At 42.4% G+C, this 10,000-nt stretch overlaps 1 protein-coding gene and 1 long non-coding RNA gene across 15 annotated transcripts in view; one reads left to right on the top strand and one right to left on the bottom strand.

Annotated features, from left to right (window-relative positions):
* The window catches only part of LOC135098944 (uncharacterized), a 25,095-nt gene that overhangs the window by 13,996 nt on the left and 1,099 nt on the right, over nucleotides 1–10,000 (top strand). The window contains exons 2-5 of one of the 5 annotated variants that reach the window (XR_010267525.1): nucleotides 3,076–3,214; nucleotides 6,147–7,124; nucleotides 7,319–7,427; nucleotides 9,441–10,000. The exon at nucleotides 9,441–10,000 is cut by the window's right edge and continues 1,099 nt beyond it. This is a non-coding gene — a long non-coding RNA (uncharacterized LOC135098944). Of the gene's footprint in view, nucleotides 1–2,802; nucleotides 2,848–3,075; nucleotides 3,254–6,146 lie in introns of those variants that run through there. The other 4 variants (XR_010267523.1, XR_010267522.1, XR_010267524.1 and 1 more) reach the window with 4 other exon arrangements.
* On the bottom strand, nucleotides 5,610–9,845 carry LOC135098943 (uncharacterized). 10 transcript variants are annotated; one of them, XR_010267517.1, is made up of 4 exons: nucleotides 9,096–9,236; nucleotides 7,262–7,401; nucleotides 7,031–7,119; nucleotides 5,610–6,561 (listed from the first exon to the last, which is right to left on the bottom strand). XR_010267517.1 is itself a non-coding variant. In XM_064001370.1 (4 exons), the coding sequence occupies exons 1-4, from the start codon at nucleotides 9,759–9,761 to the stop codon at nucleotides 6,424–6,426; spliced, it is 465 nt and encodes a 154-aa protein (XP_063857440.1). In that variant the 5' UTR covers nucleotides 9,762–9,844; the 3' UTR covers nucleotides 5,610–6,423. The 10 variants fall into 10 exon arrangements, 2 of the variants coding, with proteins under 2 accessions (XP_063857440.1, XP_063857442.1); XM_064001370.1 differs by lacking the exon at nucleotides 7,262–7,401 and adding an exon at nucleotides 9,705–9,844 and having other exon boundaries at nucleotides 5,610–6,578; nucleotides 9,096–9,259; XM_064001372.1 differs by lacking the exon at nucleotides 7,262–7,401 and adding an exon at nucleotides 9,705–9,844 and having other exon boundaries at nucleotides 9,096–9,259.

Genomic DNA, 10,000 nt, shown 5'->3' with positions numbered 1-10,000 from the left:
TTGTGTACCTTCCCTAATTTTCTTAAGTTCTTTATGTTACTCTCATTGCTTTGCATGTTGTCATTACCTGAAGCAGTAAGTGTTGTGTGCACCAACATGCAAGGAAAAAAAAAACGATAATTTGATATAAAAAATCAGTACATTACGAACTTACACACACACACACACACACACACACACACACACACACACACAGACAGACAGACAGACAGACAGACACACACACACACACACACAGACAGACAGACACACACACACACACACCACCGAGGCAATCCTGCCAGTGTTTCCTCTTCTCGTCCTCTCCTCCCGGCCCTTGTGCTTCCCGCCGCCTCCCGGTGTTGTGTGGACCAAAACTCGCGGCAGGGTTTTTTTTTTTTTTTTTTTTTTTAATCCACTTTGCAGGCTTGTGGGGTTTTACGAGTGATTGTTTCAGGGATGCGCACTTAATTTATTTTTGGTGGTCCCGCCTGGTTTGATTTTGGGCTGACCAGTGGTAAGTCTGTTTTGAGGTCATTAGTGGAACTGCGGGGAAATTGCACTGAAGTGACAGGAAAAGTGGGAGTATTAGCTGTTTTTTAATATTAATGTTGTAGGTGAAAGTCTGATTTTTTGTCGGATTTAATAGGTGAAAATTTATGTGTTTATATCAGGCCAGTAGTGGTACTGCGGGTAATTGCATTGAGGTGAGAGGGAAAGTGAGGGGTAATAGTTGTGTTTTGTGTTAATATTGTAGATTTGTATGTATGGTTTCAGTTTTGGGATGAGTGAAGATTTTTGGATGGTTTGAGATTGAACTGGGAGGGTTTATGGACGCTTTGAGTTTACAGGGAAGGTTCATTTATGGCTTGATGGTTGGGAGCCGGAAGATTTTTGTCTGATCAGGTTTTTTATTATGATAGGTTTGGGAATGGTTTAGAATTTGATGAGGGGAAGCTAATGGATGGTTTGGGACCGAGGGTTAAGCTGAGGGAAGGCCCTTCGTAGTTCATTGAAGGACGGTTTCTTTGGACCGTTTTGCAATTTGGCGAGGCAAATTAGTGGATATTTTTTGGTTTGGGATTAGATGAGAAACATTTTTGGGATGGTTTAAGATGTTTCAGGACAAAGGGTTAGGTGAGGGTGACGGAAGGTTTGTGTGTGTTTTGGAGTTTGGTTAGGGTTTGGTGAGTGCAGTCAGGAACCTTCCAGCCATCCATCACTCACGGGACACTGGCACTGTGGATGGATGGGCACCAATTAGAGTTTGGTCCACTTGTGTTAAGGCGATTTGTGGCAGCGGACCTGAAACGAGAGAGAGAGAGAGAGAGAGAGAGAGAGAGAGAGAGAGAGAGAGAGAGAGAGAGAGAGAGAGAGAGAGAGAGAGAGAGAGAGAGAGAGAGAGAGAGAGAAAGTTTACGTTATAACTGATCCGTGGAGGCGTGTCAGACTCTCTCTCTCTCTCTCTCTCTCTCTCTCTCTCTCTCTCTCTCTCTCTCTCTCTCTCTCTCTCTCATGTACACTTACAACTGACGACACAACAACTAACAACACACACACACACACACACACACACACACACACACACACACACACACACACACACACACACACACACACACACACACACGTTCCATAACTCATCAAAAGTGTGTGGTTAACTTAGCGTGCCTCGCCTTTCACGGCTTGGTTTGCTTGGCCTGGCTTGCTTGGCCTGGCCTGCTTGGCCTGGCTTGCTTGGCCTGGCTTGGCTTGCTTGGCTTGGCTTGCTTAGCTTGGCTTGGCAGTTATAAATCCACTCTTCAGTCATTCATGCTCATGTTCTCCACGTTCTACTCATGCAAAATTCAGTCATATATTTAAACTCATGTCATTCACGCTTCGGTATTTCACATTGCAGCCATAGATAGACAGAAAGATAGATAGTCACAATCCTGCCAGTCATTCCAGTACCCCTTCTTTCACCACCCTCCAGCCTCCCCCATCCTCGCCACTCTCGGACCTTGTTTATCTCTCTCTCTCTCTCTCTCTCTCTCTCTCTCTCTCTCTCTCTCTCTCTCTCTCTCTCTCTCTCTCTCTCTCTCTCTCGTCTTTTTTTCTCTTTTTCTCTCTCTCGTCTATTCAATTCTTCGTCAATCAATCATTTATCCCTTTCTCTGGTAAACTCTGGAACTCCCTGCCTGCTTCTGTATTTCCACCTTCCTATGACTTGAATTCCTTCAAGAGGGAGGTTTCAAGACACTTATCCACCAATTTTTGACCACTGCTTTGACCCTTTTATGGGACTGGCATTTCAGTGGGCATTTTTTTTTCATTAGATTTTTGTTGCCCTTGGCCAGTATCCTTCCTACCTAAAAAAATAAATAAATAAAAAAAAATTCAAGTCTTGTCTGTTCTTTCTTTTCGTTTAACCCTCTCATTACTTATGGCATCGTTTTCCTTCCTCTTTCTTCCTTCCTTCCTTTTTGTATATATTTGATTTCCTTTCTTCGTTTTCTACCTTTCCGTTATTTCGTTTTTTTTTTTTTTTCATCCTTCCTGCCTTCCTTTCTTTCATTTGATTTCTCCCGTTTTCTTTTCCTTCTCTTCCTTTCCCTCTCCTTTTGTTCATACCTTCCTTTCTTCTTTTATTCTCCGTTTTCCTTTTATTTATTTATTTATTTATCCATTTATTTTTGGTGGGGGAGGCTTTGTTTTTATTTATTCCTTTCTTTTCTCCCACGTTCCTTCCTTCCCTCCTTTCTGCCTCCCTCCCTCCCTCCCTCTCTCACCGGGCCTGCATCCTTGCATTTTACAGCCTACATCCACTTTTTACAGGATTGCTCAGTGTGCCTTGTCACAAACAGCCTCGGAAGAACCAAAATACAAGTTAGATATGTTGTTTGTTCTTCATTTGTATTTCTTTGTGAGTGATCTAACCCCTTGCTCTTATCTATTACTGTTTGTTCTTCATTTATGATCGATTTCAACCTCTTGTCGTTATCTTTTACTTCTTGTGTTTCCTTTGTATCCCTCCGAGTGGCCATGTCTATTGGTGTTCGTTCTTCCTTCGTGTTCCTGCAGGAGTGACCTAACCCTCACCTCTCTCTTCCTCAGCTGTGACACAAGGAGCAGCTGTCTCAGCGGAGAGACGGTGGACGGCGGATGAATACTTCGGCTCCCGCGCCTTCTTCCGCATCATGTCCGACCCGCCGATCCTGGTGGTGGGCGGCGTGCGTCAGAGGAGTTGAAAAATGTATGGGACACGCTGCTGTGCTCTGCGTGTAGCTGTGAGGTGAAGTACAGACGGCTGCATTGTCTCAGCCTCGGAGGTGCCACTTGCTCAAATTACGAATGGTTTAATCTTATTTTTTGAAGGCTTTGGAATATTACAGTATCTTATAATAAGACAAATGGTATTAAAAGGCATGTCATTTACCGATAAGCATTACACGACAACATTATTGCGGTGATTAAAAGTACACCTGTAAAATGCTGCGTAGCATCATCACTCAGCAGTTTTCAAGGTCACTTGGACTCGGTCCCCCTGCTCCTTTGCTTTGATGATGCCACGTAGCATTTTACAGGAGTACTTTTAATCATCGCAATAATGTTGTCATGTAATGCTTATCGGTAAATTACATGTTTTTTTATACCATTTGTCTTGTTATAAGATACTGCAACATTTCACAGCCTGCAAAAAAATAAGATTAAACCACTCGTAATTTGACCAAGTGGCACCTCCGAGGCTGCGACAACGCAACAGTGTGTCCGTCATGTCACAGAGCACACCCGCGAGTCCCGTACATTTTCAACTCCTCTGACGGGTAAACAAAGCCTTACAATGCATATGTGTATAGAACATTCTCTACTTACAATTACACGTTCTTTCACCTTTTTAAGTATTTGCAGAAACTCACGTTACAACCTGTATAAGAAATTGCAAGGTGGCGGACAAGCTGTCTCAATATATCAACCACGGGAACAATAGACACCTGTAATCGCTTCACTCAGGGCGTCTAATCCCTTATGCTTTCGGATACAATACTTTACATTCTTCACTTGTAAAATCCATTACCTTTTAAGCCTCACACACACACACACACACACACACACACACACACCTTCCCTCAAACTCACTTCATATTTCACCTTTTTTTTTTCCCACAATGCATTTTAATCTTTCCTGTTCACTAATTAAGCTCCTTTGTGCACCTTATGAATTAATTCGAGCGTTTCATTATAAGTTACAGGAGAGAAGCAAGTGATATTTCTTATTGATTCGGTTTCATATGGAAGGGAAGGGATAGGAGGTAAAAAAGGGTTATTGTGATAGGTAAGGTAAAAAGGGTTATTTTTTTTTATTAAAGTTGTTAACTTGCCTGTGAAAAGTGTGTGTGTGTGTGTGTGTGTGTGTGTGTGTGTGTGTGTGTGTAATATGTTTTCCTCTCTCTCTCTCTCTCTCTCTCTCTCTCTCTCTCTCTCTCTCTCTCTCTCTCTCTCTCTCAACGAAAGATAAGAGCGATAGTAAGCAGAAAGAGAAAACTGTTGTAAGGAGAGAGAGAGAGAGAGAGAGAGAGAGAGAGAGAGAGAGAGAGAGAGAGAGAGAGAGAGAAAATGGCGTCAACCACTAACACAAAATTAAATTCCTGACCAGATCTCTCTCTCTCTCTCTCTCTCTCTCTCTCTCTCTCTCTCTCTCTCTCTCTCTCTCTAATCCTCATGATCCATCCCTGCTGCACCTAATCACAATGTAATGCCCTATTGTTTGGTTTGTTTTCCCTAAGTGTTCCCCTCCTCACTCCATTTTCCCCTTTTTTCCCTCTTCTTCATTTTTCCTTTTGTCTTTATTCGTATTTTTTCCTTTATTTTTCCCCATTTTCCTCTTGTTTCGCCATATTTTCTCTTATTCTCTCCCTCATCCCTTTTTTCATTATTTTTTCCTTTTCCTTTTTCACTATTTCCCCTTTCTCCCAATCCTCTGTGTGTATGTGTGTGTTTGTGTGTGTGTGTGTGTGCTGCTGGCTCGTGATTGGCTGGATAGGGATGGCTTGGTGTGGCTTGGTGTGGATGCACTGGATTGGTTTGTGGATGGCTATTATTATTATTTGTTTGTATTTTGTTTGTTTACTTATTTATTTATTTTTTATTATTTGTTTGTGTATGAGAGAGAGAGAGAGAGAGAGAGAGAGAGAGAGAGAGAGAGAGAGAGAGATTGATTTAAGAAGACCACATAAAATTTCTCTCTCTCTCTCTCTTTCAATATTTAAGCTTCATTATCTTTCACCATAGTATTTAAAAATATACGACTATGTTGGTTTGTGTATTGGCGTTCAGATTAATTTGCTTTACTTAGTCTTCATTTATTTATTTATTTTGTGTTGGTGTATATAATTTTTTTCAGTGTTTATTGATGAGATTATATTTTTTCATAGTGTGTTTATTTAGTCACTTTTTGTTGTAGGTTAATTCAAAGTTGAGCATTTTGACTCACATTTGACACTCACACTTGACTCACCATACTCATCAAGTTGTGTCCTGTATTTTTGTGTAAGCCTCATATTTTTTAATCATGCATCTAATATACTCTTCACTTGTACACACACATTGTGAGCCTCACTACATTCACGCAGGCCGCAAGAAAATTAGGCTTGTCGATTTTGGTTTCATTCTTTATTGTAGACACTGTACAAGATTGCAACATTTGTGTATGTAATGGTGTGTGTGTGTGTGTGTGTGTGTGTGTGTGTGTGTGTGTGTGTGTGTGTGTGTGTGTGTGTGTGTGTACAAGATTGCAACATTTGTGTATGTAATGGTGTGTGTGTGTGTGTGTGTGTGTGTGTGTGTGTGTGTGTGTGTGTGTGTGTGTGTGTACAAGATTGCAACATTTGTGTATGTAATGGTGTGTGTGTGTGTGTGTGTGTGTGTGTGTGTGTGTGTGTGTGTGGAGACAATTGTTGGTGAGGGTGTTGGTGAGGGGCTGTGGGGAGTCACTGTGGGTTTGTAAACATACTGTGGGGGACATACTGTAGGACTGTGGAGAGAGAGAGAGAGAGAGAGAGAGAGAGAGAGAGAGAGAGAGAGAGAGAGAGAGAGAGAGAGAGAGAGAGAGACTTGCAATCATATGGGGAGAGGTGTTATTCACTGTTCTTCATCGCAAAAGTATTGTTCATAGTTGTTCATTGCAGGTGAGAGAAGACACAGTATGTTGAGGGAAGGCAGCTGCACTAGTGACAGCAGCAGCAGAGCCCCACCACTGCTGCTGCTCCTCTCCTCTTCCCAGCACAGCAGCACACAGGACACATTTCCATCATCTTTAAATCCCGGACACTTGTGCCTTGGTGATAATCTCACAGCAGCAAACCCTACATTGCTCAGGTCAACTTCCAGCTAGAATCATAATATCTGGAGTTATTTTTCCACAAAGAAGGATTCAAAATATCCCCCCCAAAAAATAAGATATTTTTAGAAATGAAAATCCACTCGAATTTTCTGCCTGAAGCTCTCGTTAAAATGACTCCCTCTTGAATCTTGTGTCCGACTCCAGCTGTGTCCAAGAGAATGGATCTCCAGTTTGTAGTGAGACTTCCGAGCCGCCCAGACCTGTGAAGGCGAGCAGTCTGTCAGATAATGAGAGTAGACAACATAAGCAACATAATGAGAGACAAAGTCACAATAATAGAGATAAAATGAAGGCACTCAAGTATTAATGAGAAAACAAAACAGAATAATAAGCAAAGTAAAATAATGAGACAATAAGGCCAGTCAACAAATAATAGTGAATTTACTGTAGGAAGGGTCTGCTGTACTACTTAATGACCATTCAAGTCTACTTGTTAAAGATGTGTTTACACTTTGAAGTGTCATTTTCTTGTACTATGATACATTTTTTACTATTTTCTTCCACCTGCCTTAATTAACATTGAGTAGAGTCTCACTAATACAACTTGAATATTACTCAGCCGGCAGTCTTTGCCATGGTGGAGTGTGACACTGAATCAGTACTGACATTTTATCATTTACATTTCATTACTTTGATTACTCAACAAAATACTGCATTGTTTTTTGTAACCTGCTGACTGGTGAAGGGACAACGTGTGCTCCTCAACACTTGGTTCTTGCCACGTGCCGCAGCAGACTGACAGCTTCCAGTGGGCCTGTCTGAGGTAATGCACCACACAACATTAGGAATAGGAACAATTATTTCACTAAAACTTTAATTACCTGCACTAAAAACTTTCAATGAGTTTATGTACTTTGTGAATTTAGGAATCTGGAACAATGATTGCACTTATTTAACTACCTGCACTAAAGTGTTTGCTTTAGTTATGGTGTTGACAGTAAGTATAAATACTTTAAGGGGCGTGACCTCCGCCGCATTGCTTCAGCAGCCTTCAAGTCCCGGCAATGAAACGGTTCGTGTGAGGAAGACTGCTTCTGGTGCTACTGGTGGAAATTGTTACTAGTGTGTAAGTATGTGGTAAATATCTGTGGAAACCAAAGGATGTTTTCACTCGTACCAAACGTTATGGTCATGGAGATACCTCTCTTCCTGCACACAAAACAACTACAACCACCTAATTATTACACACACACTCCTATACCAGCCTCGGAGTCCCCATCTGGTAACGACCCTAAATGTCTTGACACCCCTCTCAGTTTTTCTTCTTAAACTTCTACAGATTGAACGCGAATGTTGCAGAACACTGCCTCTCCTCTATTAAGCTTCATCATCCTTTCCTCACTGAAACCCTGGTGTCTGAGGCAACTGACAGTAGCCCCTTTTCAGTTTCCTCTTACTTTCTCTATCCAAAGCTGGATGTTGTGTTTATGTGCGCAATGAAATTAACCTGCTTTCGTGCCCACGCTCTTGAATCTTTCGGGTTTTCCACCACCTGGCTACGACAACAGAGTCCCTTTCATACTAAATTTATCTGTGTTGTATACCTTTCACCTAACTCCTCTGACTGTAAGAAATTCTTTGACTACTTAACTTCCAAAGTGGAGCACATTCTAACTCTCTTCCCTTTTGCAGGGATCTCCATTCTTGGAGACTTCAATGTTCACCACCAGCTTTGGCTTTCCTCTCCCTTCACTGACCATCCTGGTGAACTAACCTTTAAATTTGCTATCCTCCATGACCTAGAGCAATTGGTGCAACACTCTAATCGTATTCCTGACCGTCTTAGAGATATGCCCAACATTCTTGACCTTTTCCTGACCTCTAATCCTTCTGCTTATTCTGTTACCCTCTCTTCTCTGTTGGGCTCTCCGATCACATCTAGTATCTGTATCTTGTCCTATCACTCCAATCCCTCCTCAGGATCCCCTAAGCGAAGGTGCCTCTGGCGTGTTGGCTATGCTAGTTGGGGGAACCTGAGGAGGTATTTTGCTGATTTTCCTTGGAATGACTACTGCGTCCGTGACGGAGACCGCCCTGTGTGCCGAGTGCATAAGAGGTGATAGTGTCTGGCATGGAGGCGTACATTCCTCACTCTTTTTCTCGACCTAAACCTCCAAAACTTGGTTTAACATAGCTTGTTCTCGTGCTATACATGAGAGAGATGTGTCCCACCAAAGGTGCTTAAGCCTTCCATCACCAGAATCTCATGCACTTTACATTTCTGCCCGGAACCATGCCAAGTCTGTTCTCCAACTAGCCAAAAACTCCTTCATTAATAGTGTCAAAACCTTTCAAGATCTAAGTGCCCCCGTGACTTCTGCCACTTAACCCAAAAAACATCTATAATAACTTTGATTCTTCTTTCCCTCCTTTATTTCAACCAGATGGCACCACTGCTATCACATCTATCTCTAAAGCTGAACTCTTTGCTCAATCCTTTGCTACAAACTCTACCTTGGACGATTCAAGGTTTGTTCCTCTCTCTCCTCCACTAGCGTAGACAAGACTGTCAGTATACAATGGACATGACACACTGAGGCAGCTGGTACTGCTTTGGCTCTAAATGTTATAATAATACTCTGCCACTTTGTTGACGAGTGACAATACAACCTCTCGTTCCTCAGACTGTTCTTTTCACGTAACAGCTTCAAACCAAATCCTGAAATACTGAACCAACATGAACCACCTCTGCTATCAAGTAGTCAGCACTGTGAAGGGCTGTACAGTTCCTTACCTCACTAAATAATAATACTTTCTGATCCAATCTGTCTCTGTCTGTCTGTCTGCTGCCATGGCTTGACCTGCTCTTCTTTCATCTGTAGCTTCCATTCTGTCTGCCGTCTCCCTGCATCCTCTTGTCCACCACACCATCCTCCCTTGTGTGTTTGCTGCCACTGTCTATCTAGAAAAAAATGTTTTCTGCCAAACCTTGAACTAGTACAACATGAACCACCTGTGGTCTAATCTTTCTCCAGCATTTCTTCTGTCCACTGTCACTGTCTGAACCAGTCACCTAACACACCATCCTTCCTGCCACGGTCATCCCTCTCTGATGCTCTTCTCTTTCTCCCTCTCTCAGCGTGGTGGCAGCACGGGCCTCGGCACTCCCTGGCACCACGGCAGGTGTCAGTGAGGCAGGCAGGTGTTGGTTCAAGTCCTGGCAGTGTCACTTCGCTGCTGTATTGTTTGGTGCAGCGGATGATGCTACGTTTTTCATCACTTAGTGTAGAGTCTATTTTTGCTTGACGTTATTTGTGTTGGTAAGGCATTTCCACTATATAGTGGTAGATATTCTGGGAAATAAGGAATTAGCAATACTAAGACATGCTTGAACAACACTCACCAGTGTGGAAGACTTGTCAGGCAGTGGCTGTAGTGGCTTCACTTGAACCACGACCATGTTCTCCTCAACCCTTGGAAAGAGAACAATTCATCTGAAATGGAGATACAAAGATATTGGGGAAAATTTAAGAGAGAGACGCTGCAAAGTGTAGCTGACAGTGTGCGTGTCGTCATCAAGAGGAGGGGCTCTAAAATGAAACAGTAGGACACTCGTGAAGACATTCATACTATCTTTTCTCAAGGGAAGTGTGTGTCGTGTGTGTTAACAACGTCAGGCGCGGACATTTTTTGCATCAA

Source organism: Scylla paramamosain, unplaced genomic scaffold (assembly GCF_035594125.1).
Source record: "Scylla paramamosain isolate STU-SP2022 unplaced genomic scaffold, ASM3559412v1 Contig93, whole genome shotgun sequence".
NCBI classification, from domain to species: Eukaryota; Metazoa; Arthropoda; class Malacostraca; order Decapoda; family Portunidae; genus Scylla; species Scylla paramamosain.
This window is presented reverse-complemented; position numbering and strand designations above follow the sequence as displayed.

Excerpts from the sequence above, each read along its gene's own strand:
- LOC135098943 (XM_064001370.1), bottom strand. The coding sequence starts at position 9,761 with ATGGTCGTGGTTCAAGTGAAGCCACTACAGCCACTGCCTGACAAGTCT. Across the intron at positions 9,260-9,704 it reads CTGACAAGTCTTCCACACTG|ACAGTGGCAGCAAACACACA; the intron begins GTGAGTGTTGTT and ends TTTTCTAGATAG. Across the intron at positions 6,579-7,030 it reads GTCCCTTCACCAGTCAGCAG|ACTGCTCGCCTTCACAGGTC; the intron begins GTTACAAAAAAC and ends ATTATCTGACAG.